The following is a 14,867-nucleotide window of genomic DNA, read 5'->3' on the forward strand; positions in this document are numbered from 1 at the left end:
GCCAGTACAATGTTGACCTTTCCAAGAGAGGGTTGCTGAATGATGACATCACTGCTACCCCAGTAGAATGTTGGCATTTTAAAGAAATGGTTGTTGAGTGTGGATACCACAAAGATCAATGGTCGGAAACCTGCAGTTATTTCAACTCAATTCAATTTAACAAACATATATATTAATTGCCTAGTATGTGACTAGGTATACTGAATACAATAAAAAACTAATGCTCTGGATTCGAAATATGATTCAATATTCATGTGTGTATATATGTATATATATATATACATACATACATATAAATATATACATACAAATATATAATTATTTATAATACACACATATACACACATATATATATTTTATAAAATTTATAAAACCAAGATGACTATCTAGTTCTCTGGCCCAAGCAATAGAGACTGTATTTCTAGAGGAATACTTAATTTCAGTGAAGCACACTAGTGATCTGTGAGTAGTTATGGCTTATCTAATAATACAGACCCACATAAGGAGTTGTTACACTCAATGACAGTGTCCACTCAACTCTAAGTACTGAAGCTCTCTAATTTGATGGAATATACAACTAATTTTTAAAAGTTAGTTATAAACAAATGACATGCAAAGATATTCACTTGAGATTATCCATCTTCATGCAAATATTCTGGGAAAAACTTTTCAGGTGGTAAATGGAAATTCATTGCAAAAGCTGTCAGAGCTCTCTTCCACACACACCTACTCACTTTCATTTTAAAAGTGAGAAGGCAAAAGAAGCATTTGTTCAAACAGGGGTGGGTATGAAGTGGGGGAGGGGACAGAAGGGAAGGGAAGTAGAACTTAATTCATACAAGTGTTTTTACTTGAAGTGAAAAAGGAAAAAGAAGTTACCGTTCGTGTGTGTCCTTTTTCAGTTGGTGATTGACCAATTGTGATTTTCCTTAGGAATCTGTCATTGGTATCTAACATTACCAAAGTAAGGGGAAGACAAAGAAAAAGTAATATTAAAAAAATCAAACAGTTATGTCTTTAAGATACCATTTAAATTTTATGATCAAACAATGAATAATATCCAATCAATAGTTCATGGCCTATTGGGAACACAAGAGAACATGGAATAAGGAATCAGAAAGAAATATCTAAATAATAATAAAATTCAAAATGCTAAGTAAGGTAGTATGCTAAGTTTCATTCAGCTCACAAAAATTGAGACCTGAGTCCCCTAAGAAATATTTTTATTAAATATTTTCACAGGAAATAGGTTTTCATTTATGCCCTCAAATATATCACACATTTAATGCAAAACTGAGACTAGCTTACTTTTTTCCAAAGTAAAAGATCTATTTTGCCAATCTATAATGGTTGACTGGTTTCTGGAACCATGATAAAAAGTTACAACAGGTCATAAACCAGGCAAAAATGAATGCATTTTGGAAAGAATTGGGTGTCAGCAACTGGAGTTCTCATGACCATAGTTTCAGTAACATATCCTATGAAGATATGGAGTTTATCAATGTATCTGGTTAAGGAGGTCTGTGTCTCTGAATTTTACTATTTCTCCTAATTAAACATAGTCAGCAATGGGACTGGTGGTCGCTATGGTGTGTTCAAATCCTTCCCTTTCTCTACCTCTACTGTAGAACAGAAAGTATGAATTACACATAAAGCAGAAAACTAAAGTGAACGGGAAACTAAATTTCAGAAGTAATCCTTAGAATATTCTTTGATGAGTCATTGTGCCATCTGTTCAAAGTTATTCTAACAGAGAGTTGAAAACTACCCAATGTTGTTTCTGACATTAAAACAATCACATTAATTGTCATTACCTAGCAGTAGTCACTGGGCCAACTGCAATAATAAAAAGTCAATGATTTTGGCTTAAGTTTGCAAAAAGTCATGACTAAGAGAAATTTTCCCCACTAGGTAAATGTAAAAGGTGTTTATTTGGGACGGGGGAAGGGAAGGAGGAGGAAGAAAGGGACATTGGCTAATGTATCAAACAAAATTCTAGGTCATGGTAGTTTTACATAAAAGATTAGGGCCATACGAAGAAGTCGGGCAACTCACCAATAAATGGCATATTTTGTATTCACATTTCACCAAGTTACTGAGACTTGAAGACTACCTCATAGTTTGGAATAATAGTTGAATAAAATGAGATAAAAATGATTAGGCAAGCAAAGACTACAACTAAAATAAAGTCACTTATACTAGATTTGAATTCTGAGAAAAACCTCTGCTTTCTCATATCATCTTGCCAGCCTTTCTCTTCTAAATGACCTTTACTATATCAACAATTCATAACATTTTAAAATAAAAAAGCAAAAGTGGTGAATAATTATCTTATATTTACGAATGAAATTTCTCCCGGGAACCCTCATTCAATTCACACAGAACATCTGGAATTTAAGAATACTCAACCATTCAAGCAAAGTATTTCTTGATTACAGCTGATTAACAAGGACCAGTCAAATCAGGGCAACATACATAACTTTAGAGGCTATTTGAGCCTAGCAATGTTTATGCTGGCTGTGACTCACACAAAGGTCAAAGGAACATTATAAATCGCACACATTTACTTTTCTTGGCTTAAATGGAAATACAAACTAGAATGGTATATCATTCTGATACCTCTTTGCCAGGTTATGGTTTCTGGATCAATATCCAATCTCACAAATCTATTTATTTCTTCATCTGTTAAGGTGGCAGGGTCATCTTTCTCAATTCCTAGTCTCTGGAAATGTGGGAAGGAAAAAACATATATAAAATCTTTATTTCCTTGGAAAATAAATACTTTCCAAGCAAAGTTAAGAGATGAAAATAGTATTTCTAAGTCAGAAAAGTCAGTAGAATGATGACGAACTCCAGAAGACCAGTTTTGTTTATTAGACTGGGTGTCAACATCAACTGGGAAACACAAACTATTTTTAAAACAGAAATTTTATTCTTGATTAAACTCCAAAAACCTACTTCAGATTACTGATCATTATATATTTGCATCTATTCCTTTAGAAAACATTCCCCCCTCCTGTGATTCTTTTCTAAAATATTCAGTAAATAAAATCTAGAAAGCACAGCTCCACTTCCCTCTCCAACCTGCACATACACACACGCACACGCACATGCACAAACCTCACTCACCCAAAGCCTCCAAACACCCACATACTGACAGTACGAGCAATTTGCCAAGTTTTTTAATGTGGCAGAGATCATTTCAACAAACCAACTTCATTCAACTACTGCGCAACCTATTGAGTCCTTCTCATAGCTATGAGGGCCTAAGAGGCACCCCTGTTTGTTTCGAAAAACAAAGAATTTGTTTTCCTTTGCTCCAATCTTGTGGCAGACAGGAACTAAACTTTCCTAGTTAAAACTACACTCCCTGATTTTTAGCCCACAATATCTAAAAAATAAATTTTACCTATCTTTAGTCTCTCACACGGGAATCACATGGATTTTGCTGCTGACATACCAATATCCATATCAAATCCCTCAATTAGGAGGGGGCATTCATTCAAAGACCCTCTATGGCTCTAATGTTTACTATGTGCAATCTTGGACAGAAGACTAAGCTGTCCCTGGTACTCAGGCTCCTCATCTCTAAAATCAGAGTCTAGATTTTATGGCTTCTGGTGTTTCTTTTAGCTCTAACTAGATCTATGACCCTGTGACCACAGATGACAGATATGCTAAGAGCTGTCAAAAAGCATGCAAATAATTGAGTGAGAGGTATCAGGTTGCCTCCTGCTTTTATACTGGAAAAAAATCTGGGTCTAGGGCTCAGGAGACCTAAGTGCAGGCCCTGACTACAGTTTGATGCACAGTCTTAGGTATTACACTTCATTTTTTTGTGCCTCAATTTCTATTTTTGTAAAACTGAGACAACGCCCACTGCAATAGATGGTTGTGAAGCACGCAAAATAAAGGATGTGAGAACACTGAAAAAAGTGAAAAGTGCTGTAAGCGTAAAAGCATTATTAGCCTTAGCATATAAAATCTCCTTTTGGTGAGATTGTACAGAGATCATATATGCTTCATCTGAGATCTGGCTGCTTGAAATTTGTGGCTGAAATCATTAACAGTCAACACCAGTCCCCGTCACAGCATCATTTAAGTAAAATGAGGTCTTTAGAACCCCAGTTGTAGATGCGACAATGACTGACTCAACAACAGGCCATTAGAAGCTTCACTTCCCTTTCCTACCCCAGTACGATTCCTTCAAATCACAAAACAAAATGGAAATTTACCTTCAGCCTACGGACTTGAATATCTGAGAACTTCCTCACTCCATTGACTGAAGGTACCAAACGATTAAAGAGAGCCTTGAAGAAAAGAAGAAATAGATCTTTTAAAGGCAAAAGCATCATCTTATGCATATTATCACCACCAAGAGCCATATAAACAATACTTCAAATTCAGGTGATCTTTAGTTTTATTTTCTAAATATTCTACCGTACCTTGTCTGTCTGTGTCAGTTCGTGGAATATGCGGGCATCGATAGCAGCAGCAACCAAATTATTAGCTGCAGTAATGGCATGGATGTCACCAGTGAGATGGAGGTTGAACTAAAAAAAAAATTTTTTTTCTTCACATCAATTTTCCAACTTCCCATTATTTCTATAACACGCAGTCTGTGGCAACTGAACCAACTACTATGCTAAAGTCAGTAGAATAGTAACAGATCATAGTTACTGGGAAAATACTCCATACAACTTGTGAAAATGAAAAAAAAAATTACCAATAATCTACCCACATAAAGAACCCCTCCCAAACATGGTCAATGTGGCATTTCCTAAATAACATGGTCCAGAACTCAGAAAAGACATATGCTGTTAGGCTAAGCTACAGGAACATTTAAAAAATTCAACTGTATTTGTCTTTCATGTCCCATAAGTGAGTAATAAAGTTCTGTTGTTAGCATTTCACTAGGTAGTTATATTTCAACACAACTCATGTATATTTAAGAACTAGTTTACTCTTTGCTTGAGACACAACATTTTAAAATTCTCTGAGTGTTGATATCTTCTTATATTTTATAAATATATATAAAGGTCTCCTTCCCAATCTCATGATCCAGTTCATTCACTGGCTTAGAAACTTTTAAAAATTAATGTTTAGGCAAAAGACATCCTTAACCCTTAAAGGCCACGCATATGAATGAAATAAGTTTGCAACAAGTTGACAAATTAAGAAGTGTTTCCTTTCAAGAAGTTTTGCTGAGTAGCAAATTGCTCACATACTAACAGAAAGAGATTACCTGCCAAATAAAAAAGCTTCAGTTTTAGAAAACCAAGAAAAATGAAAATTACCTCTTCCATTGGAACAACCTGAGAATAGCCCCCTCCTGCAGCTCCACCTAGAAGTCAGGTCAAAAATAAGCGTATCTAATCAGCAGCTATACTGAAATTTCTCTTAAAAATTAAAAAAAAAAAAGAAGAAATTGAAACTTCTTATCAATTAAGACAGCTGGCTATATATTTTTGGCAATGATTTGGACAAATCTGTTCATGATTATATCTGCTTTCCATTTATGAATATTAAAATAAAGCCCTTTATCTTTATAAAAAGTAAAAATAATATTAGCATTGGAAATACGTTCCCCAATGGCACCAATTTTGAGAAAAACTAAATAAGCCCTAATAAAAAAATCAAGCATTCAGTTAAGAGTTCCTTAATTATTTGGTCCTCAGTTCCTTCAACTGTAAAATTAGTATCTTAGAGTAGATGTTCTCCAAGTTCCCTTTTAGTGCTAATATTCTTCAATTAGATTAAACAATTCCACAAGAAAATGAACTAATGTTTTTTTCCCCTTAAAAAGGAACTGGTATGAAGTAAAGACAGCAGAACTTACAAAAAGAAAATTCATTCAAAAATACAAGGGCAAATGGACAGAGACAATGGAAGAAGATCCCTTCCACTGGGAAGGAATAATCATTAAGCTGTCAGGGCCAACTGCTTGCTGAAGAAATTTTTAAAAATATAAAGGAGACAAGGAATTATATAAAAGATTTGGAAAGTCATTCACTCAAAGTGGTTAAAATTTTAAAAATAGTAGTATCACAAATGCCATAATGATGTTGGAAAGGGATACAGAAACATAGAGAAAACACCTCTCTAAATATGCTGACATAGGAAGCTCTTTCATGAAATGTTACTACTGCTATATTTTTGCTTAGATCCAAAGGTCTCTCAGTTGTAAACATGGATCAATAAGAAAGACAAACTATTGTGACATAATAAGGATTTAGCCTAAGAAGGGATATCTGAGCTAGGGCAGTCATTAATCACTGAAAAGATGACAAATGAGTCTGAGAAATCAAATAGGAAGGTGCAAGGCTTAAAAAGAGAACAAATTTTTCTAGTTATGTTAGCTGATGCTTTTAAGGAAAGGTTAAGATGAGGTAAAGGCAGAATTGAAAGGTAAATAAACTAATAAAAAATGTTTAAGAGATGAAGCTAAGAAGAGCATTGAGTAGTGTTAATGAGAATTGCTACATTAAACAGATTGTCATACAAGCAAAGATGAAATTATATTAGTAATTAACAAGAGTTGTATTAGAAGCCAATTAAAAGCTGAAAGTAAAAGGTTCTGCTCTTATAATTATAATTGGAAGTATATGGCAATTATGTTGAGAGAAGTTTTTAAGAAAAGTGTACAAATCCTGCTTAGAGCTCATTTTCATTCATTAGAGATAAGTAACAACTAACTAAGACAGAAGGATGTAGTGGAAAGATAAATGGACTTGGGACTGGGGGACCACAGTTCAAATGACTGTTCGGATACTTTTAACTATTTGACCATGGACAAATGCCTGAATTTCAGTTTCCTTATCTATAAAATGGAGAAAACAATATTACCCATCTCACAAAAGTGCAATTAGGAAAGTATTTTGTAACACCTCAGACGCACTACATTAATGTTACACATAGGTATATAAAATGAGTGTCATGTCGTTGAGCAATAAGTTATTACTTCCTATAAACAGAATTCCAGAGGATCCTTTTCTAGTACTGACCGCAACAGTAGGCGAGGAATAGGACTAATCCTGTTAAAGATCTGACAAGAACCTTCACCCAAACTACATCTGGAGCAGGTTAATAATCGTACTACATTGGAACTCCTACAACCATCAGAAGATACCTGGCCTAGCCAGAATCTAAGCATTCTACTGCAGGGAACAAAAATCCAATCAAATGAAATGAGAAGGTTCTCACCGACCATAGGATCAAAGACCAACGAATACCTTTTATTCCAAAGGTTGGGCCCGAGATGGTTGTCGAACACAAGCAAAAACATTCTGGTGAAGATGTGCTCCCAGAGCTTGAACCAGCCCTAGTGTGGTTGTACTCTTTCCTTCTCCCAGAGGTGTAGGGGTTATTCTTTAATATAAAAATGAAAAAACAAGAGGAAAAAAAAACCAACAACAAAAGAAATCAATTTATTTACAGTACTTGGATTTCATTGAATTTTTTACTGAAACTTTAATAATTGTTTTGGTACAAGAAATACGGAATAAAAGGTGTAAAGAATAAAACTGACACAGAGACCTTACCCCACTGTCATCATGAAATAATTCTACCATTTTAAAAAAAATCTGAGAAAGAAATGCCTAAGATGGCATCATTTCCATTTTCCATTTAGGGATCTGATACAGTTCCTAAAACTATGAAACTAAATCAATGTCCTACTTTGCTTCCACCCTTCACTAAGTAGCCACTACACTATTTGGGGACAACAGAAACCACAGTCATTGGTCTATCTGTTAGTACAGGAAATTGGTTGAGCCTCAAATTAGATAAAGATCACCGTTTTTCCATTTAACCTCTATGTTCCTCTTACTAAAGTAGAATGGAAAAAGCATTGAACTGAAGTTGAGAAACCTACATTCTAGTCCCCACTTCATCTCCTTAGAGATAGTTCACTATCTATAAAATGAGGGCAGACGAATTAACTTGAAAAATAAACCATCTCTTCCTCCATGTCATAGAAGGCTAGGAAATCTGTATGCATTAGAAATGGTAGCAAGAACTATTAGAAACATACCCCAAAGAGATAAGAAATGAAGGAAAAGATTGTTTGTGTGTACAAAAAATATTTAGAGCATCAATTTGAAAACAAAGCCAGGACCTATCAACTGGGAGCTGTACAAATTCTCATGTATGAGTGTAACAGAATATTACTGGGTTGTAAAAAATGACAAGAGGGGCTGATTAAGAGAAATCTGGGAAGATTTGTATGAACTAACATTGAATGCAGTGAGCAGAACCAGAACAATTTTGACAATGACTATGACAATGTAAAGGACAACAGCTTTGAAAGTTTTAAGGACTCTGAACAACATAAAAATCAATAATGACTCCAGAAGACTGATAATCAAACATGCTTTTTAACTTCTGGCAGAGAAGTAATGGATTGTAGGTGAAGAATGAAGCTTATATTTTCAGACATGATTGACATGTCAATTTCTTTTGCTCATAGTTTTTTTTACAATGGAAGGGCTTTCATTTGGGAGTGGCAGGGGAGATGCAGGGAAGAGCCGGGAAGAATAAGAATGCTATTAAAACAGAAAAAAAGGAGTCAATGAAATGTTCCTATATGTTGATATTTTACAAAGTTCATAAAAAAAAGAGGAAAAAATCTATAGTTTGATTTTGAGTTATCAATCAACTTGGTAACATGTATCAGAAAAACATACCCCGTTACGACCACATATTTTCCATCAGGCTGGTGTTTCAGGAGTTCTAAGGTAGACAGCAGAACCTTGGCTTTTGTCTGACCATACATTTCCACTTCTTCAGAGAGCAAGTCAATTTCTTTAGCCAGGTAACCAATGGGCTTTGCTGTGCAAGAACGTGATATTTCAATGTCACTTTAAAGAAATGTGGAGGAAATTTTATGTGGTGCTTCATTCAGTCAATTTAATAATAGACTTCCCCTCAGAGTAAGCTGCTTCTAGAAATACCATACACATATACTAATTACATAATTCAGGATAGGTGGTTCTAATGTCAGCAGTAAAATTACCTTGGAACAGGGGTCTTGAGGCTAAGATGGTTATACTGGATGTTCCATTTTCCTGGTGTACATTTCTCTAGGAAATGCTTTGCACTTTCTACTGTGCTCTAAATAAAAACATACACAAAAGATTAATATAACCTCACAAAAGGAAGTAATTATCTGATTTTCATAAGTGATGATGCTCCATTTTTTGGCATACCTTTCAGAAAGTATACATATATTTAAAATTAGGAACTAGAAAATCAGCAACATGAACATTTCCATGTACAAAGGACAAAAAAGGTGATTGTATGTGAAACCATTAATCTATTACATAAAGTTCATAATTTAAAATATATGCTAAAGTTAAATTAGTTTTAACTTACATCACCCTCACTGCAGGTTCCCTTCTAACCTTCCTTCTATTCTGTTGTGAATTAGAAATTTTAAAAAATATTCCCTCTTAAATGATCAAAAACTTTCTCCTACCTTTCCCTAAACGCATCTATTGAATGTGAGATACTGTAATTTTATGGCAGCAGTCAGAATTTTTTTTTAAAGTTTGCCCATATAGCTATTTGAGTTGATAACACAAACCCTACAAAGCAAGGTCCCACAGAACAAAGTTAAAGATCTCAATGGAATGAAATGGTACAATCTGTTAAACTGGCAAGGGATGCTATCTTCCAATATACCATACTATAGTCATATGTATGATGGAAAGCCCAAATTAAAAGCAAATGACACTCAAAAAATTTGAAAGACATCTTGGAGTAATAACAACAACAACAACAACAACAACAATAATGATAGCTGACATAGAGGATTTTAATGTTTACAAGTATTTTGTTTTACATCTATTATCATAAAACAAGTAGGCCTCCAGAGTCAAATTCTTGAAGTATAAAGGTATAAACTGGACAAGATGGGGAGGCATGGATGGGCAGTGATATACCCTGTCAGAGGAAATTGTAGATTTATTGTAGTAATGAAACAAAATTATCTCATTTTGTCCCTCACAAAAACCTAAGTGTTATAGGTAATAATCCCCATTATTCAGCTGAGGAAACTGAGGCTTATAGAGGTTAAGCGCCTTGGTCATAGTCACACAGCTATTAACTGTCAAGAGGTGGGATTTGAAATGATGTCACCTGACTGCTGGAACACTGTTCTTCATTACGCTGCTTCGTTTAATGGTGTTCAAATTGTTGCACAGTAATCATCTTTTATCACTATTTACTCTTACTAGCTATCGTCTATTCCAGTATATTCTTTAAGCCATTAAGCTTAAAACTACACTAAGACTTTTTGGGACATCCTATACCTGTGAAAAAGCAAGAACAAGTAGCTTAACAGTGAGCTAAGTAAATGTTATGAGATCTGAGTTATAATACTAATTCTGTCATTCACTGGGTCCTAGGGTAAGTCACTGGGCTTCTTTCCCTCAAGTTCCTCATCTGTAATACACCTGCCCATAAGAGAGATAGAACTAGGCAATTTCTATGAAGTTACCGTGACGCCTTAAAAAAAATGCAACCAGGTGTAATAGAAACAACACTGAACTTAAGAGGCAGAGGTGGCCTAAGTCTGAATTTTTTTCTAGTACTTAGTAGTTACATGACCCTGGTTAAGTCATATAACCTCTCCGAGCCTCAGTTTCTTCAACTGCATAAAGGGGTTAACATACCCACATGCCTGCCTCACAGGGTTCATGATTACATGATATAATGTATACAAACTGCACCGTAAGTGTTAAAGTATAATATAAATGTCAGCTATTGTTATTACTGCAGTCATGGTTTAGCTGATAGAGCTGACAAGTCAGGAAGCCTTGAATTCAAGTCTCACTTCTGGATACAGACTTGTAACATGACTATGGCATAGCTACAACTTCTCAGTTGCTCTCCAAGCAGCAATCTAAGACTGCAAAGTTGAAAAACTTCATCAGTAGAGGGACTTACTTTCCTGGGAGTTCCCTATTCAAAAGAAATCATGGGTCTGGTAAAAAGATCAAAACACCTTATCTATCCTAGGTAGGGGATAAAAAAAGAGGTACAAGTTGTATAACATAATGGATGCCTCACTTCTACCCCTAAAATCATTTGTTCTATACCTAATTTTAGGAGGCAAAGAATATTTATAAAAACAGCCCCCCCCACTCTCTTCTCCCACCTAGCTTGATTCAATGGTGGACAGACCCAAGATTCTTGGAATTACATTATTTTAGAACTGGAAAGGATCTTAGAGGCCATGTTTCTTCACTTTATAGATTAGGAAACAGATGCCCAGACAGCTTAAATGATTTTCCCAAGGTAAAAAGTGAGTGAGTAGAAGAACCAAGACAAGAACCCAAATCTCTCGACTCTACATTTAGTGTTCTTTCTATTACCTCACAATAAAGAATTGTGCCTCAATTTCAGCAAGTTTTCATTCCAGCCTGGCTTCAGTACTGCCAACCAACAGACTCCTGGGCTGCCTCCCTCCATTCATGGTTGGGATGTGTTGAGAAAGTGAGCGATCCACATTTCAAAATCAAATATAAATAATTTTAGAGATCATCTGTGCCATGGCTCTACTCCTTTAGAACAGATACTTAGCTCTATGTTTATGTATCTTCATCTCCACATAAATTTCTCTGCCAGGCTAATATACTTATTTATCTCTTCTGAGTCTATTCTCCAAACATTTCTGAAACCGAAGGATATGACAAACAACTATTGTCTGTTGTACTGATTGTTATTACATAAAATGCTTTTTATTTATTTATTTTTTTTTTTGCAAATGGAAGTACCTACATTAACATTGCCACAGTCATGGGTCCAACTCCACCAGGAACTGGCGTGATGTAGGAAGTCTTCTTTTTTGCTTCATGATAAGCCACATCCCCCACAACTCTTTTTCCATTAGGTTTTCCATTATCTACAGAATAATTTTTAAAAAGAGAAAAATCCTTACAGATAAAGGAAATACCCAGACCAAATTCTCATGAATTTTTAGCTCTTCATCCAATGTTTTCATAGCTGTGTTTCCTGTAGTATCTGATAGAGTGACAGTTATTTGAGAGTTTGTACTAGAAACTTAAGTGGGCTTAAGATCTTGGGTCCTACCAGGTATAATTCCCTTTTCCTCTTTAAAGAATAAGATAGGGAGACAGAGTCAAGATGGTGGAGTAAAGGTAGGGACTCACCTGAGCTATCAACTAAACTCCTCCAAATACCTTTAAAAATGACTCTAAACAAATTCTATAGCAGCAGAACCCACAAAAAGACAGTGAAACAAATTTCCAGCCCAAGACAACTTGAAAAGTTGGCAGGAAAGATCTGTTGCACCAGGGTGAGAGAGGAGTGTAGTCCAGTACAGGCCAGGCCCCAGCAAACACAGAGCAGCCTTGGGGTGACTGAATCCCTGGCAGCAGTAGTGGTTTCCAGACCCCTCTGCCCATAGATGCTAAAGACAGCTTAGTCCAACGCAGGTGTGCCATCACAGCCCAGCCACAGCAAACCAGAGCAGGCCTTGGAAATCATTCAATCAGCAGTTATAGCAGCTGTTTCTAGAGCTCTCATCCCACAGATGGTAAAGGAGTAGAACAACTGATCAGAAGAAGATTACAAAGGTCTCTTTGCTAGCATTGAGGAAGAACTCTGTTGGTTTGTACATACTTGGATCCGGGTCCCAGTACTGGGTGGCAGTCTCAGAACGAGGAGGAGCATCAGTACGCCAGAGCTTGTGGCAGAAGTGTGGGGGGTGGGGAGGAGAGACACTCCTCACAGTTCCAGGGCAGAAAAGATGTTTATGGTCACTCACAGACCACAAGACAACTGGTAGAGGCCCAGAGAGTAGTAAATAGGTCTCCTTAGATCATGCCACCTTGGAAGAACTGAAAAATTACAGGTCCCTAGAAGTATCTCTGAAAACAGTTGCACAAAACCCTTGAAGTAGTACACCCTCCACACTGGAAGCAGAGCCCTACCTTACCAGAGGTAAATAGTCAAGTAATTAGTTGGGAAAATAAGCAAACAGTGAGGGGGGAAAAAACCCTCAATCTATAGAATCTTACTTTGGTGACAAGGAAGATCAAAACACACAATCAGAAGACAACAAAGTCAAAGCTCCTACATCCAAAGGCTCTAAGAAAAATAGGAATTGGTCTCAGGCCATGGAAGAGCTCAAAAAGGATTTTGAAAACAAGTAAGAGAGGTAGAGGAAAAATTGGAAAGAAAAATGAGAGTGATGCAAGAAAATCATGAAAAATGAGTCAACAGCTTGGTAAAGGAGACACAAAAAAAATACTGAAGAAAATAACACCTTACAAAACAGACTAGGCCAAATAGTACAAGAGGTCCAAAAAGCCAATGAGGAGAAGAATGCCTTAAAAAGAAGAACTGGCCAAATGGAAAAGGAGGTCCAAAAGCTCACTGAAGAAAATAATTTCTTAAAAATTAGAACAGAACAAATGGAAGCTAATGATCCTATGAGAAATCAACAAACGATAAAACAAAACCAAAAGAACAAAAAAATTTTGGACAATGTGGAATATTCCATTGGAAAAAAAAACTGACCTGCAACACAGATCCAAGAGAGAGAATTTTTAAATTATTAGACTACCTAAAAGCAATGATCAAAAAAAAAATAAAATAAAAAGAGCCTAGACATTATCTTTCAAGAAATTATCAAGGAAAACTACCCTGATATTCTAAGAACCAGAAGGTAAAATAGAAATTGAAAGAATCCACCAATCACCCCCTGAAAGAGATCCCAAAAGGAAAACTGCCAGGAATATTATAGCCAAATTCCACAGTTCTTAGGTCAAGGAGAAAATATTACAAGCAGCCAAAAAGAAATATTTCAAGTATCATGGAGCCAGAGTCAGGATAACACAAGATTTAGCAGCTTCTACATCAAAGGATTGGAGGGTTTGGAATATGATATCCCAGAGGGCAAAGGAGCTAGGATTACAACCAAGAATCACCTACCCAGCAAAACTGAGTATAATCCTTCTGGGGAAAAAAATGGACATTCTATGAGATAGAAGACTTTCAAGCATTCTTGAAAAGACCAGAGCTGAATAGAAAATTTGATCTTCAAATACAAGACTCAAGAGAAACATAAAAAGGTAAACAGCAAAGGGCAATCACAAGGGACCTAATAAGGTTAAACTGTTTACATTCCTACATGGGAAGATGATATTTGTAACTCATAAGACCTTTCTCATTATTAGGGTAGTTAGAAGGAGTATATATAGAGAGAGGGCACATGTATAGTGTGACTATAAAGGGATGATTTCTAAATAAAATCAAGGGGTGAGAGAGGGATATACTGGGAGAAACAGAAAAGAGAGAGGTAGAATAGGGGTAAATTATCTCACATAAAAGAGGCAATAAAAAGCTTTTACAGTGGAGGGGAAGAGGGGGGAGGTGAGGCAGAGTGAGTGAACCTTACTCTCATCAGAAATAGCTCAAAGAGGAAATATACATGCGCAATTGGCTATAGAAATCTATCTTACCCTACAGGAAAGCGGGAGGGGACAGGGGTGGGGGTTTGTGATAGAAGGGAGGGCAGATTGGGGGAGAAGCAAAACACTTTTGAAGAGGGACAGTGAAAGGAGAGAGAGAATAGAATAAAGGTAGGGAGTAGAATAGGATGGAGGGAAATACAGTTAGCAATAGTAACTGTGAAAGAATTTTTTGAAGCAAGTTTCTCTGGAAAAGGCCTCATTTCTCAAACATATAAAGAACTGAACCAAATTTATAAAAATAAGAGCCATTCCCCAATTGATAAATGATCAAAAAGTATGGTTATTTTTTAGCTAAAGTAATCAAAGCTATCTGAAGCCACATGAAAAAATACTCTAACTCACTATTGATTGGAGAAATGCAAATTA

The 14,867-nt window shown here is 35.9% G+C and overlaps 1 protein-coding gene across 1 annotated transcript in view; it reads right to left on the reverse strand.

Annotated features, from left to right (window-relative positions):
• Nucleotides 1–879: 879 nt before the first annotated feature.
• Nucleotides 880–14,867, reverse strand: part of LOC114024411 (C-1-tetrahydrofolate synthase, cytoplasmic-like) — a gene marked incomplete at its 3' end in the record, with an annotated part of 30,178 nt that continues 16,190 nt past the window's right edge. The window contains 10 exon segments of the mRNA XM_027837403.1: nt 880–956; nt 2,620–2,722; nt 4,236–4,310; nt 4,446–4,553; nt 5,298–5,344; nt 7,233–7,256; nt 7,259–7,368; nt 8,685–8,858; nt 9,014–9,111; nt 11,778–11,905. Of these exon segments, the coding sequence (XP_027693204.1) occupies nt 880–956; nt 2,620–2,722; nt 4,236–4,310; nt 4,446–4,553; nt 5,298–5,344; nt 7,233–7,256; nt 7,259–7,368; nt 8,685–8,858; nt 9,014–9,111; nt 11,778–11,905 (944 nt within the window).

This window comes from Vombatus ursinus, unplaced genomic scaffold, assembly GCF_900497805.2.
Source record: "Vombatus ursinus unplaced genomic scaffold, bare-nosed wombat genome assembly UNPS02004541.1, whole genome shotgun sequence".
In the NCBI taxonomy this organism is placed as follows: Eukaryota; Metazoa; Chordata; class Mammalia; order Diprotodontia; family Vombatidae; genus Vombatus; species Vombatus ursinus.